Source organism: Polypterus senegalus, chromosome 1 (genome assembly GCF_016835505.1).
Source record: "Polypterus senegalus isolate Bchr_013 chromosome 1, ASM1683550v1, whole genome shotgun sequence".
Lineage (NCBI taxonomy): Eukaryota > Metazoa > Chordata > Cladistia > Polypteriformes > Polypteridae > Polypterus > Polypterus senegalus.
The window spans coordinates 103,097,153-103,113,778 of record NC_053154.1 but is presented as its reverse complement, the minus strand read 5'-3'; the positions used below and the strand labels follow the sequence as shown (position 1 = coordinate 103,113,778).

The 16,626-nt window shown below is 37.6% G+C and overlaps 1 protein-coding gene across 1 annotated transcript in view; it reads left to right on the top strand.

Annotated features, from left to right (window-relative positions):
* The window catches only part of pex16 (peroxisomal biogenesis factor 16), a 34,265-nt gene extending 18,152 nt beyond the window's left edge, over nt 1-16,113 (top strand). The window contains exons 10-11 of the mRNA XM_039754942.1: nt 5,748-5,812; nt 15,197-16,113. Of these exons, the coding sequence (XP_039610876.1) occupies nt 5,748-5,812; nt 15,197-15,255 (124 nt within the window). The 3' untranslated portion in view covers nt 15,256-16,113. The remainder of the gene's footprint in view (nt 1-5,747; nt 5,813-15,196) is intronic.
* The last annotated feature ends 513 nt before the right edge of the window (nt 16,114-16,626 follow it).

Sequence of the window (16,626 nt, the reverse complement as noted above, 5' to 3'; positions counted from 1 at the left end):
CTTTCCAACGTCACCAATTTTCAAACTTCCCGTGTAGGTAGAAGGCTGACCCCATCTTCACGAAATTTGGTAGGTGGCTTCCCTGCGCTAACCAAAACCGAGGAACGTACTTATTTCGGTGGTATGACGCCACCATATTGAATTTTCCCAAACGTCACTAATTCTCCAACTTCCCGTGTAGGTAGAAGGCTGAAATTTGGCAGGCTCATTCCTTACAGTTTACTTACAAAAGTTAAGCAGGTTTCATTTCGAAATTCTATGCGTAACGGTCATAGCGGTCAACAACGTCCGCCATATTGAACTTTCTTATTCATGGCCCAATCTCCACGAAATGTGGTAGGTGGCTTCCTTGCACTAACCAAAACCAATGTACATACTTATTTTGGTGGTATGACGCCACTGTCAGCCGCCATATTGAACTTTCCAACGTCACTAATTCTCCAACTTCCCGTGTAGGTAGAAGGCTGAAATTTTGTACTTATTTCGGTGGTATGATGCGACTGTCGGCCGCCATGTTGAACTTTTAACGGAAACCGATATCCGTACTTATTTCAGTGGTATGACACCACTGTCGGCCGCCATATTGATTTTTCCAACGTTACTAATTCTCCAACTTCCCGTGTAGGTAGAAGGCTGAAATTTGGCAGGCTCATTCCTTACAGCTTACTTACAACAGTTAAGCAGGTTTCATTTCGAAATTCTACGCGTAACGGTCATAACGGTCAACAACGTCCGCCATGTTGAACTTTATTTACAGCCCCATCTTCACGAAATTTGGTAGGTGGCTTCCCTGAGCTAACCGAAATCAATGTACGTACTTGTTTCGGTGGTATGATGCCACTGTTGGCCGCCATCTGGAACTTTTCAACAGTCTTTGTTACTTATGGGCCCATCTTCAAGAAATTTGGTACACGGGTTCCCAACGCTAACTGAATCCTACTTACGTACATATATACGTCCATAGCCTGCATCTCGGTCACCGTGTGAGGTGGCTTTGGGTCCCCAATCCCAACGCCTCCCACATTGTTGGCTGCCTGCCTATATAAGGCCATCCGTCGCTCCGGTCTCTACATTCACTTCCTTGCTTCGCCACGGGATTCATGTCTCCCTACTGATAACTACAGCCTTTTAGTTTAATCCACGGCTTCTCCGCTGTTTTATTGTTGGTTTATTAGAATTATAGTTATTGTGTACGTATTTTAGACTTACTTTACATTGCTCAGGTACCCATTTCCTTTATCGTTCCAACCCCATTACCATGTCTATCGAGATGATCACTATCGATCAAAGAACTGTCACTTACCGAGTGGTTTCCATGCCCGGAGATGGCACCTACCTTTTCCATTCTCCGTGTTACATATTGCACGGCCATATCAGGCTCACTCTTGATATCTGGAGGAACATTCTGTCTTATGTATTGAATGACTGGGACAGGTTCAAGGTGTGGACTGATGACGGTACAGGAGATAATTATACTACACAGGTGCACAATAAGAGTGAAATGCTTAAGCCCTTCACCTATGGTTCTGCATGTGAGTTGATGGCTGCCGCTGAATTGTTCGGTTGTCGCTTTCAAGTGTACCAAATGGCCAAATATTTTACACCTTTCGAAATCGCCAATGCCTCTTAAACATCTTAGATTGACAGGTGACAATTTCAGTAGTGGACACTTTGATGTTTATGAATTTTTAAACTCTCAAAAGCTGGATGTGATTTTATCGATGAAACCGGTTGTGTGCTTACAACGCTTGACAGATGCCGAATGTCTCTTCAACACAAGTCCTACAAATACTGTAGTAATTGAAACAAACCATGAAACTCAAACCGATTATGTCAGCAGCAATCCAAGCTGTGAGATTTGAGACAAGATTACTGTTCACATGGCCAACTGTAAGCTACATGCTCAAGAGTAAGCTCAGCGACAGCTTGGTCATGTTACAACCGGAGGGCCGAACTGACAACATGGTATATAAAGAGATCCTTAACAAATAATTATTGGCATATTTTCCCTCAGTTTAAAAAGGTTTAATTTTCTACTTAATAAAAATTTTAATGCAGTACCTCGCATGGGTTAAGTAACGGTATTTTGCTAGTGTATATATATATATATATATATATATATATATATATATATATATATATATATATATATATATATATATATATATATATATATATATATATATATATATATATATATGTATATATATATATATGTATATATATATATATATATATATATATATATATATATATATATATATATATATATATATATATATATATATATATGTGTAATAACTTATAGACTATAATTTATTATTTTTCCTTGCACTCAGTGACCAAACCTATACACACACATATAGACACATACAAACATACACACAAGTATATGTATGTATATATACACACACACACACACACACACACACACACACATACATACACATACATACACACATGTATATAATTTATGTGTGTGTATGTATGTATGTGTGTGTATATATGATGTAGATAGGTATGTATGTGAAAGTGTGTGTATATGTAGATATGAAGAGATATATATATATATATATATATATATATATATATATATATATATATATGTATATATATATATATATATGTGTGTATATATATGTATGTGTGTGTGTGTGTGTGTGTGTGTGTGTATATATATGACAGCAGCAATCCAAGCTTTGAGAAAACAGTAAAAAGGAGGCGTGTCAGACGTCAGTAGTACATTTTCTGATGCAGCTACCGAAAACAACTCGTGACGCTGCCGCCAAATACACAAAACAATTACTTTGACAATCATGTTACATTATTTTTAAAATGTTTCCTTTTTTTCTTCCTTCTTTAACACACTACTTCTCCGCTGCCAAGCGGGTATATATATATATATATAGATAGATAGAGAAATATATATATATAGATAGATATGAGAACAACACTCATATCATGACAAAACAATTACATTAACAATCATGTTACGTTATTTTTAAATTTTTCCTTTTCTTTTTAGTACCTTCTTTAAAACACTATCTGCTAAGCCTTGGTATTCTGCTAGTATATATATATATATATATATATATATATATATATATATATATATATATATGTATATATATATATATATATATATATATATATATATATATATATATATATATATATATATATATATATATATATATATATATATATATATATATATATATATATATATATATATATATGTATATATATATATATATATATATGTATATATATATATATATATATATATATATATATATATATATATATATATATATATATATATATATATATATGTATATATATATATATATGTATATATATATATATATATGTATATATATGTATATATATATATATATATATGTATATATATATATATATATATATATATATATATATATATATATATATATATATATATATATATATATATATATATATATATATATATATATATATATATATATATATATATATATATATATATATATATATATATATATATATATATATATATATATATATATATATATATATATATATATGTATATGTATATATGTATATATGTATGTATATATATATACTGTATATATATATGTATAGCTTGTATGTAGCTTGCACTTTGACTGATCAGGAGCACACATTGCATCCTCAGGAAGATGCTACTGCCAGATAGGTCGAGCAGTATCAGCTTAGGTGTTTTGCTTCAACTCTTCCTCTTTGATTACAAAAGATTTGTAAATTCAAGATTCATTACATGTCAACTGTATATCTGATAATATTGCAGTGACAAATATTGTAACCTATATCAGATTCCTGCAAAATATCTATGTCTTCTGTACAGGGGCTGAGTTAAAGATAATTTAATGCCTTTAACCTCAAATAAGTATTTAATGGGTCTGCCATTTTTGTAAACATTGCATTGTATTAGGGTAACAGTTGTGCAGTGTATAGTAATGCTTCTTCATGTATCCATCATCCAGTGTTTGAATTAATTATCCAGTTGTCTTCATGGTATTTTCATTATCTCCTCTTGTCTGTGTAGGGATCCGGGCAGATACTTCAGTTTTTGATCCTATTTTTGAAGACATCCAGGGTTGGTTAATTAGCAACTGTAAACTGGTGTCAGTGTAATTGTGAGGACCCTGTGATTGATGGCTGCCCCAGAATAGGCCTCTGCCCCTCCCAACTCTGAACTGAGATACAGTGCATCCGGAAAGTATTCACAGCACATCACTTTTTCCACATTTTGTTATGTTACAGCCATATTCCAAAATGGATTAAATTCATTTTTTTCCAAAGAATTCTACACACAACACCCCATAATGACAACATGAAAAAAGTTTACTTGAGGTTTTTGCAAATAAAAAAACTGAGAAATCACATGTACATAAGTATTCACAACCTTTGCTCAATACTTTGTCGATGCACCTTTGGCAGCAATTACAGCCTCAAGTCTTTTTGAATATGATGCCAGTTTCGCCCTTTCCTCTTTGCAGCACCTTCCAAGCTCCATCAGCTCCACCAAACCTGGTATTCACACCAAAGAGTTCAATCTTTGTCTCATCAGACCAGAGAATTTTGTTTCTCATGGTCTGAGAGTCCTTCAGGTGCCTTTTGGCAAACTCCAGGTGGGCTGCCATGTGCCTTTTATTAAGGAGAGGCTTCTGTCTTGCCACTCCACCATATAGGCCTGATTGGTGGATTGCTGCAGAGATGGTTGTCCTTCTGGAAGGTTCTCCTCTCTCCACAGAAGACCTCTGGAGCTCTGACAGAGTGACCATTGGGTCCTTGGTCACCTCCCTGACTAAGGCCCTTCTCCCCCAATTGCTCAGTTTAGATGGCCGGCCAGCTCTAGGAAGAGTCCTGGTGGTTTCGAACTTCTTCCACTTACAGATGATGGAAGCCACTGTGCTCATTGGGAACTTCAAAGCAGCAGAAATTGTTCTGTAACCTTCCCCAGATTTGTGCCTCGAGACAAACCTGTCTCGGAGGTCTACAGACAATTCCTTTGACTTCATGCTTGGTTTGTGCTCTGACATGAACTGTCAACTGTTGGACCTTATATAGATAGGTTTGTGCCTTTCCAAATCATGTCCAATCAACTGAATTTACCACAGGTGGACTCCAATTAAGCTGCAGAAACATCTCAAGGATGATCAGGGGAAACAGGATGCACCTGAGCTCAATTTTGAAATTCATGGTAAAGGCTGTGAACACTTATGTACATGTCATTTCTCATTTTTTTTATTTTTAATAAATTTGCAAAAACCTCAAGTAAACTTTTTTCACATTGTTATTATGGGGTGTTGTGTGTAGACTTCTGAGGAAAAAAATGAATTTAATCCATTTTGAAATAAGGCTGTAACATAACAAAATGTGGAAAAAGTGATATGCTATGAATACTTTACAGATGCACTGTAAGTAGGTTTGAGAATGAAATGTTGTGTGACACAAAGCAACTTTTCTAAATAGCATTTTTAGAAGCCGTGAGAATGAACCCTAAGTGTGAATTTTACGGTGTACTGTATTTCAGTAGACATGATAGTTGCATATCCAAATAAAAGTGGCAGAGTGGAAAATAATAAAGAAAATTTTATAGTCAGTCAGACTGTATATCCTCCTTATTAAAAACTTACAAGTTATCCCCATAAGTAAATGACAGAACTTTTTTATATATATTATTGTTTGTTAACTTTTTTAGGACAAAAATACTTTTTATACTTCGCTTACTAGCAGACTATGTGCCAGGATTGGGACTTATTGCACGTAAGTATAAATATTTATCTTTATGTTAATGAAAAGGAAATGTGGGTAAAATAAGTTTTTTGGTAAAATAAATCCATTTTTATGTATTTCCTGTTATTGTTGCTTGAATTCAAATTTAAATATTTATACTATTTATTTAACATTCATTACAGCATATAGAGGAATCCCTCTTTGATTTTGTTTTAGCTGAATCCAGGGTATGTACACCAAATCCAGTATGTTTATAGGATTCATGTGTGTGTGACGATGCGGGTTCGCTCCACGCTCCCATCTTCCTTCTGGGAGCCCTTGAACCCATCACCGTCGGTAATGTCACCGATAGGCTTAGCAGTGAGGCAACAACAAAGCAAGGGGATGGTGTAAAAAGTGTCAAGTGCTTTTATTTAAAAACAACAACAAAAACAAGGTGTTCAAAATAAGTGCAGTGCATTCAAAAGTCATTAAATAAATAATCCATAAAAACAAGTGCTGAATTTGGAGGTTAAAATCCATTAGAAAAATCTTCTAAAAACGAGGTTAAAACACAATACAGGAAAATAGTCTTTTAACAAACAAGCCCGGTGACTTCTGTACCTGCAGCTCCCCTGCTCCTCCTGTCTGGGCTTTTAACAGGGGAGTCACCCTCTCAGCAGCTGAACCTTTTCTCAACTCGCAAACTGGTCTGTCGCCTTACCGATCCCTGACTCCAGTAGGCTTCATGAACCCCGACTTAGGATTCCCCAATGACCAAGGCTCTCACGCTGGGGACATCACCACTCCCAAGTCCCGACTCCTGCGGCCTTACGCGGAGAGTCATCCACCTTCCGGTCACTCCCGTCCTTCATAAAAACAAACTCTGCAGGAGCAACCATAACTACTACTCCCCGGGTGTCGGCCAAACACCCAGGCTTCCTGCATAGCTGCATGCGAGCCTTCACTCACTCGCTCTCCTGCACCAGCTCTCTGTCTCTCTCTCTCTATCCTCTGCTTCACTGCTTTCTCCTGCAAACCTCCATTTCTCTCTTTCTCCTTCATTTCTCTTTCCTTTCTTTAGCACTTCTATATATCAAGAGGGCACGGCAACTGTGGCAAATTAGCAGCCCAAGTAACAATCATGGACGTGGACAGTCTCTCACCTGTGCACTTAGGTGAGAAACGCCCACACCGCAAATTGCCCTAAGAACCGCTTCAGCCACACTACCACGCCCCCTCGCTAAGCCGCGAGCACAGTGATTATTTATTTAAAAGTGGCTCTTTAAAAGTGCACTGTGAACCCGCTACACCACAATGTGTGATTCATTGTTTCAGTATGTCATCAGTATCTTTTTTTGCAGCTTTGCAAGTCTACATTGTCCTGATCTCAGTGTAGTTGGAATCCTGCTAGTCAAATAGTAGTAGAATCATTTTGATGGAGTTCATTGGTCCATGTGGCAGTCTGTTGTTTATTTTTATGGTCTTAACAATTTTGAGAGGTTCTACATTTATCATCTGGTTATCTGGATGGTTGTTATTCTGATAATGGGTTATGTATATCACCGTAAATCCCAGTGTTTTTTATGGTGATGACACAGTCCACAGCTTTTTGGGTTGTAGTTAAGAGAAGGTAGCTTATTTGAGCCGGACGTCAACTAATTTCATTCATATACAGTATATCTTGAGCACAGTGTCTCACTAGTAAGTAGCATATGTTTAGTGCAGATGTACACAGTGTATTTGCAGTACAACTTCACTGAGAGACATACTTTATACAGGAGTTTGTTTTGCTTAGTTGTTTAGTAGTTATCTTTTTCTATTCAAGTGGCCTTTGTTGCTGAAAAGAGTAACTCTGAGGTGTACTGTGTGGGCTTTATAATATAGACATTTGTCATTCATCATTTTGTTCAATTTTAAATTCATTGCTGAATTGAAGAGAATGCACACACATGAGAATGTATTGGTAATGCATAGCTAGAGGCCTCTAGTGAAAAATGTGGAAAGTTTGTGCAATGTCAGCTTTAATAGTTCATCGAAGAAAATAACTAATGCCATCACTAGCAGACTAAATCTAAAACCATCAGAATCTTGGGTAGGCAATGGGCCAACAGACAAACTCATTAATGATTTTCTAACTTTTGGGCCAGTGGTTCATACCCTGTAGTTTTAATGCTTTTTAGAGGCAGATCATTCACAGAATTTCTGATTGCAGAAAATTGCAATGATACTTTTCATATTTTGAAATAGCCCTTTGATATATCATAATTGATGAAACTATTACGAGTTTATGAGTATGGTTAAACGTTATAATTGTAATTTTAAATTTCTTGAAAGGAATAGAAGCTTTTAAAAAGTATTGAAGACTTGCAGATGTAGCATTTTATGTTTTCAACTAAGGTTGCTGTGTTACTAGGCTTTGCCCAGGAAGTTTCATAAGACAGTGGACCTCTGTGTATAGCTCCATTGGTTAATTGGATGTATCATAGTAATATGTAACCAACTAGTTTTCTGTATACAATATTTGTACTTTTTTTAATAATATATATTCATTCCACCTCCCAAATCAGACACATACACATACAGACATAAGTGCCAATATACCCCCACAACACAGGATTTTATATGGCTGTGGAAAATGCTTTCATTTCATTTCCCACCTTTCTAGCATATTTACAAGCACAAATAAAGCACACAGCATTTTCTTCATTTTTTCTTTCCTTTTCTCTCTTCCTCTATCCTTCCACCTCCACTCTTCTTCTAGCAAGCTTCATCCCTCTTCCTCCCAATTCTGGCTTCCTGAATGTAGTGAGGCAGTCCCTTTTATGCTGCACCCAGGAGCATAAATGGTGAATATGAATAATTGTGTGTTGGGTTTTGTACCTACGGTGTCCGGGCCAGTTACCACAATATATATGGATATACATATCCATCCATCCATTATCCAACCTGCTATATCCAAACTAAAGGGTCACGGGGTGTCTGCTGGAGCCAATCCCAGCCAACATAGGGGGAGCAAGGCAAAAAACAAACCCCGGGCAGGGCGTCAGCCTGCCGCCAGGCCCACACACACACACACACCAAGCAATTTAGAATCGCCAGTGCACCTAACCGGCATATCTTTGGACTACGGGAGATAACCGGAAACCCACACAGACATGGGGAGAACATGCAAACTCCACACAGGGAGGAAGCGAACCCGGGTCGCCACCGTGCCGCCTTATATATATAGATACATACATGTATGTACGTGTGTGTGTATATATATATATATATATATATAAAAATATTTTACACACACATACAGTGCATCCGGAAAGTATTCACAGCGTATCACTTTTTCCACATTTTGTTATGTTACAGCCTTATTCCAAAATGGATTAAGTTCATTTTATTCCTCAGAATTCTACACACAACACCCCATAATGACTACGTGAAAAAAGGTTACTTGAGATTTTTGCAAATTTATTAAGAATAAAAAAAATTGAGAAAGCACATGTACATAAGTATTTGCCTTTGCCTTTGCCATGAATCTCAAAATTGAGCTCAGTTGCATCCCGTTTCCCCTGATCATCCTTGAGATGTTTCTGCAGCTTAATTTGAGTCCACGTGTGGTAAATTCAGTTGATTGGACATGATTTGGAAAGGCACACACCTGTCTATATATAAGGTCCCACAGTTGACAGTTCATGTCGGAGCACAAACCAAGCATGAAGTCAAAGGAATTGTCTGTAGACCTCCGAGACAGGATTGTCTCGAGGCACAAATCTGGGGAAGGTTACAGAAAAATTTCTGCTGCTTTGAAGGTCCCAATGTGCACAGTGGCCTCCATCATCAGTAAGTGAAAGAAGTTCGAAACCACCAGGACTTTTCCTAGAGCTGGACGGCCATCTAAACTGAGCGATCAGGATAGAAGGGTCTTAGTCAGGGAGGTGACCAAGAACCCGATGGTCACTCTGTCAGAGCTCCAGAGGTCCTCTGTGGAGAAAGGAGAACCTTCCAGAAGGACAACCATCTCTGCAGCGATCCACCAATCAGGCCTATATGGTAGAGTGGCCAGATGGAAGCCACTCCTTAGAAAAAGGCACATGGCAGCCTGCCTGAAGTGTGCCAAAAGGCAACTGAAGGACTCTCAGACCATGAGAAACAAAATTCTCTGGTCTGATGAGACCAAAGATTGAACTCTTTGGTGTGAATACCAGGCGTCACGTTTGGAGGAAACCAGGAACCACTCATCACCAGGCCAATACCATCCCTACAGTGAAGCATGGTGGTGGCAGCATCATGCTGTGGGATGGTTTTCAGCGGCAGGAACTGGGAGACTAGTCAGGATAAAGGGAAAGATGACTGCAGCAATGTACAGAGACATCCTGGTTGAAAACCTGCTCCAGAGCGCTCTTGACCTCAGACTGTGGCGACGGTTCATCTTTCAGCAGGACAACGACCCTAAGCACACAGCCAAGATATGAAAGAAGTGGCTTCAGGACAACTCTGTGACTATCCTTGAGTGGCCCAGCCAGAGCCCAGACTTGAATCCGATTGAACATCTCTGGAGAGATCTTAAAATGGCTATGCACCGACGCTTCCCATCCAACCTGATGGAGCTGGAGAGGTGCTGCAAAGAGGAATGGGGCGAAACTGGCCAAGGTTGTGGCATCATATTCAAAATGATTTGAGGCTGTAATTGCTGCCAAAGGTGCATCGAAAAAGTATTGAGAAAAGGCTGTGAATACTTATGTACATGTGATTTCTCAGTTTTTAATTTTAATAAATTTGCAAAAACCTCAAGTAAACTTTTTTCACGTCATTATGGGGTGTTGTTTGTAGAATTCTGAGGAAAAAAATGAATTTAATCCTATCATATATATATATATATATATAAACTGCTCAAAAAATTAAAGGAACGCTTTGAAAACATATCAGATGTCAATGGGAAAAAGAAATCCTCCTGGATATCTATACTGATATAGACTGGGTAATGTGTTAGGAACGAAAGGATGCCACATCGTTTGATGGAAATGAAAATGATCAACCTACAGAGCCCTGAATTCAAAGACGCCCCAAAAATCGGAGTGAAAAAATTATGTCACAGGCTAGTCCATTTTGCCAAAATTTAATTGCAGCAACTCAAAATTGTACGCAGCACTTTGTATGGCCCCTGTGTTCTTGTTTACATCCCTTTCAACATCGGTGCATGCTTCTAATGAGATGACAGACGGTGTTATGGGGGATCTTCTCCCAGATCTGGACCAGGGCATCACTGAGCTCCTGGACAGTCTGAGGTGCAACCTGGTGGCATTGGATGGACCAAAACATAATGTCCCAGAGGTGTTCTATTGGATTTAGGTCAGGAAAGTATGGTGGCCAGTCAATGGTATCAGTTCCTTCATCCTCCAGGAACTGCCTGCATACTCTCACCACATGAGGCCAGGAATTGTCATGCACCAGGAGCCACTGTACCAGCATAGGGTCTGACAATGGGTCCAAGGATTTCATCCTGATACCTAATGGCAGCCAAGGTGCCTTTGTCAAGCCTGTAGCGGTCTGTGTGACCCTCCATGGATATGCCTCCCCAGACAATCATTAACCCACCTCGAAACTGCTCATGCTGAATGATGTTACAGGCAGCATAATGTTCTCCATGGCTTCTCCAGACCCTTTCACTTCTGTCACGTGCTCAGGGTGAACCTGCTGTCATCTGTATAAAGCACAGGGCACCAGTGGTGCATCTGCCAATTCTGGTATTCTATGGCGAATGCCAATCGAGCTGCATGCTGCTGGGCAGTGAGCTCAGGGCCTATTAGAGGACATGGGGCCCTTGGGTCACCCCCATGAAGTCTTTCTGGTTGTTTGGTCAGAGACATTCACACCAGTGGCCTGCTGGAGGTCATTTTGTAGGGCTCTGGCAGTGCTCATCCTGTTCCTCCTTGCCCAAAGGAGCAGATACTGGTCCTGCTGATGGGTTATGGACCTTCTATGGCCCTCTCCAGCTCTCCTAGAGTAACTGCTTGTCTCCTAGAATCTCCTCCATGCCCTTGAGATTGTGCAGGGAGACACAGCAAACCTTCTGGCAATGACACGTATTGATGTGCCATCCTGGAGAAGTTGGACTACCTGTGCAACCTCTGTAGGGTCCAGGTATCGCATTATGCTACCAGTAGTGACACTGACTGCAGCCAAATGCAAAACTAGTGAAGAAACAGTCAGAAAAGATGAGGAGGGAAAAATGTCAGTCGCCTCCACCTGTTAAACCATTCCTGTTTCGGGGGTCATCTCATTGTTGCCCCTCTAGTGCATCTGCTACTTAACTGACCAGATTAATATCCCATAAGTTTCATTGACTTTATGCTATACTCTGATTAAAAAGTGTTCCTTTAATTCTTTTGAGCAGTATATATATATGTATGTATATATATGTATATAGATAGATATACATTCATATGAAAAAGTCTGGGAACCCCTCTTAATTCTTTGGATTTTTGTTTATCATTGGCTGAGCTTTCAAAGTAGCAACTTCCTTTTAATATATGACATGCCTTATGGAAACAGTACTTCAGCAGTGACATTAAGTTTATTAGATTAACAGAAAATATGCAATATGCATCATAACAAAATTAGACAGGTACATAAATTTGGGCACCCCAACAGAGATATTACATCAGTACTTACTTGAGCCTCCTTTTGCAAATATAACAGCCTCTAGATGCCTCCTATAGCCTTTGATGAGTGTCTGGATTCTGGATGGAAGTATTTTTGACCATTCTTCTATACAAAATCTCTCCAGTTCAGTTAAATTTGATGGCTGCCCAGCATGGATAGCCTGTTTCAAATCATCCCATAGATTTTTGATGATATTCAAGTCAGGGGACTGTGACGGCCATTCCAGAACATTGTACTTCTCCCTCTGCATGAATGCCTTTGTAGATTTCAAACTATGTTTTGGGTCATTGCAACCCCTGCGCAACTTCAACTTTGTGACTGATGCTTGAACATTATCCTGACGAATTTGTTGATATTGGGTTGAATTCATCCGACCCTCGACTTTGACAAGGGCCCCAGTCCCTGAACTAGCCACACAGCCCCACAGCATGATGGAACCTCCATCAAATTTGACAGTAGGTAGCAGGTGTTTCCTTGATATGCGGTGTTCTTCTTCTGCCATGCAAAGCGCATTTTGTTATGACCAAATAACTCAATTTTTGTCTCATCAGTCCAAAGCACTTTGTTCCAAAATGAATCTGGTTTGTCTAAATGAGCATTTGCATACAACAAGTGACTCTGTTTGTGGCGTGAGTACAGAAAGGGCTTCTTTCTCATCACCTTGCCATACAGATGTCCTTTGTTTCTTTGTGCAAATTGTGCTGAATTGTAGAACAATGTAAAGATACACTGTCTGCAGCAAGATCTTCTTGCAGGTCTTTGGAGGTGATCTGTGGGTTGTCTGAAACCATTCTCACAATCCTGCATATATGCCGCTCCTGTCATTTTCTTGGCCTGCCAACTGTGCCTGTGGCCTTCCATCTCCTAATTACATTCCTTACAGTTGGAACTGACAGTTTAAACCTCTGAGATAACATTTTGTAGCCTTCCCCTAAACCATAATACTGAACAGTCTTTGTTTTCGGATCTTTTGAGAGTTGCTTTGAGGATCCCATGCTGTCACTCTTCAGAGGAGAGTCAAAGGGAAGCACAACTTGCAACTGACCACCTTAAATACATTTTCTCATGATTGGACACACCTGTCTATGAAGTTCAAGGGTTAATGAGTTAATCCAACCAATTTGGTGTTGCAAGTAATCAGTATTGAGCAGTTGTGTGCATTCAAATCAGCAAAATTACAAGGGGACCCAAATGTTTGCACAGCCAGTTTTTCACATTTGATTTAATTTCATACAACTAAATGCTGCTTCACTAAAAATCTTTGTTCGGAAAACACCCCAGTACTCAGATGTTCGTAGGAAGTGAAAGACATACCACTGTTATCTTTTTTGTTGAAAGTAGAGTAAATTATTATGCAGGCTGAGTGGGGTTCCCAAACTTTTTCATATGACTGTGTATAGATATACTGTATATATGAGGGAGATTGATTTTAAGATTTACGCATTTCATATTGCATTCCACATCATTAAATCTTTGATATAGATTATGAATAATGTATATTTTATTCATTTCAGCCAGCTTATTAGAATTAAATTCCAAAGTGTAGTTTGAATTTATACTAGGAGAATAGTTGTATTAAAAGAATTCCTGGTCAAAAAATGGTTTTGCATGTGTATACAGCACAGCCTAAAAATATATTTATGAATTAACATTCACAGGTTCTTATTTCTTGCATGTCGTGATATGTGTGGCTGCTCAAAATAGCTACAAAATGTAGGTATTCTCGTTGTGTATGCATTTAAAGCATTAGTGACAACTGCTAAATTAGAAAATCATATCCCTTTTCCTCTGCACTCCACACAGTGCTTTTAGATTTTACACATGCTGAATTTTTATTAACAGGAAATACAAAATTATCTAAATACATGTGTTGTTTGGATATTTTGTGTTTTACTACTGATTTCCAAGTAAAACATAACCTGCATATAAAACACAAAGGAAAATAAATTGATTCAGCAGTAAATGTCAACAGAGGCTCCTTATTGTCAAATAACAGGGAGCATACAAGTACAAATAAAATGCTAACCATTTAATTAAAGGGAAAAAGGAAAAAATACTTAATAGTAAAATAATTGTCTTTTTTCTTCCACAGTTTAGTCTGTTTTCCTTGGTTTGATGTAGTCCTATTTTAAACTTTCAAAATAAATACCAATATTGTGAAAAATAAGAAATTGCAATACAGTAGAAAAGTTCAGATAAAGTGTAATGGATAATGCATGCCACACTTTATTTTCGTTAACCCCAGCAACAATCTTTATTTAAAATAATCATCAGCTTAACTTTGGAAGTCTCCCTTTCTGATATTGCTATAGCAAAATATTCATTCCTCCAGAGCAGGAACTGTGATGTTGGCGCTTTCAGCACTGAAAGTTTGACACATTGAGCAATCTGAGAAAATGACACTTTGCATTGATCTTCCTTCTCTGCTTAAGAAAATGTTATATTTTTGCATATAAGATGTTTTGAGACTTGATAACAAACTTTGGAATTTTTTATTTATTTCAGTGTTTAGATGTTGAATTGAGGCAGAACTCAGAATTCAGATATGCAATTTGAATGTTTTCTTATTTTTCACTGCATATTTTGTTTGAACTCCTTCATTTTCTCACCAAACGCTAATATTGTTTTGTCTTTGTCCTCCTGGCTATTAGTGTTTCAACTCTCATTTTAATAACTTGATGTTAAATATTGCTGTGATTGAAAAGATCAATTAGGTTTTCATAGTTGTAAAAAGAAATAGTTGTTTTATTTACTGTGTTTTCCTTTGTTTTCTAGGTCCGTTGATGGATTATTTACCTGTGTGGCAAAAGATCTATTTTTACAATTGGGGTTGAGGGTGTATTTTTCACAATGCCAGTCCAATGCAACTGAATGAGTGCCTTTGTTATAAAAAAACAGAACTGAAAATGACTCAGACTTATTGAAATAATAAGTTAAAATGGTTATTGACTGTCTATGTTTCAAAGTTTAATTTACATTTTTTTAGCCTGATTGAGTTAATAACATATCTTGGTCACATTTACTGAATGTTTACAGCAGCACATAGATGCCACTGCATATGCTTTGGCCTAAAAGAAATTAGAGTAAAGGGTTACAGCTAGAAATAATGAAAGACTAATAGCAGAAATGCCACATTTGATGTCTATCCTGTTCAGTCCTGTGATTCAGTTCCATTCTTTACACTTTTCCTTACAGGGCCCTTTAAAAACTTTTTTTTATTTTAACTCAGTTTTGTGTGCAGAATTTATTGAAATGTGCATGTAATTGGTCAACTTTGCCATCTAGACCATCAGCATGTATAAGTTACCTCTGAAACCGCAAATCCAGAAATACATGTACCTGTTCCAGTGACCAACAACAATTTACAATCAATTTAGCTAAGTAACTAGTTGCATAATTAGGCCTTTGCTCCCTTTTTAAAAAGTCTGCAGAAACTTCAAGAAAATCAAATGATTCAGCATTTTTCTACATTTGTAAATGTCACCTTTGATTTTTAAATATTCTGCAAGTAATGGGTTTTAAAATCCACAAATAATCTAGAGGGTTTTGGTTATTATGGGTCAGCAGCCAAGCAGATGAAAGGAATTTTTTTCACTGTGTGAAAAATGTACAATTGGATTTGCTCATAAATATCATGAAAGAATATCAAATTATACTGTATTTTTATTATTCAATTAAAAAAATTTAAAATATTTTTATTGAAGTGTCATGTTTGTAACTAATTTACTAGGTTGTAAGTTAATTTCTTAACATGTAAAAATATTTTTTTTTTATTTTATTATTCTTTATTTATCCCGAAGGATATTACTTGGTTTTCGCACACCTCTTGGGGTCAGAGCGCAGGGTCAGCCATTGTACAGCGCCCCTGGAACAATTGAAGGTTAAGGGCCTTGCTCAAGGGCCCAGCAGAGTAGCATCTCTTTTGGCAGTGGTGGGGATTCGAACTGGTAACCTTTGGGATAGTTTTATTTAAACTATGCTAGAGAAAACACAAGTGATGGTCTCCTGAGCACTAGAAATAGTTCTTTTCACACAGTCTATTTGTTGGCATATACCAAAAGAAGTTCATAGACATAATGCATGCTGGTTGCATTTTTCTTTTTCGTTATTGCAGTTCACTGCCTTTTGAGGATGTGGTAAATGGCAATAAATTCAAGGTAATGGCGAGTGATTACATTTATCCATCCATCCATTTTCCAACCCGC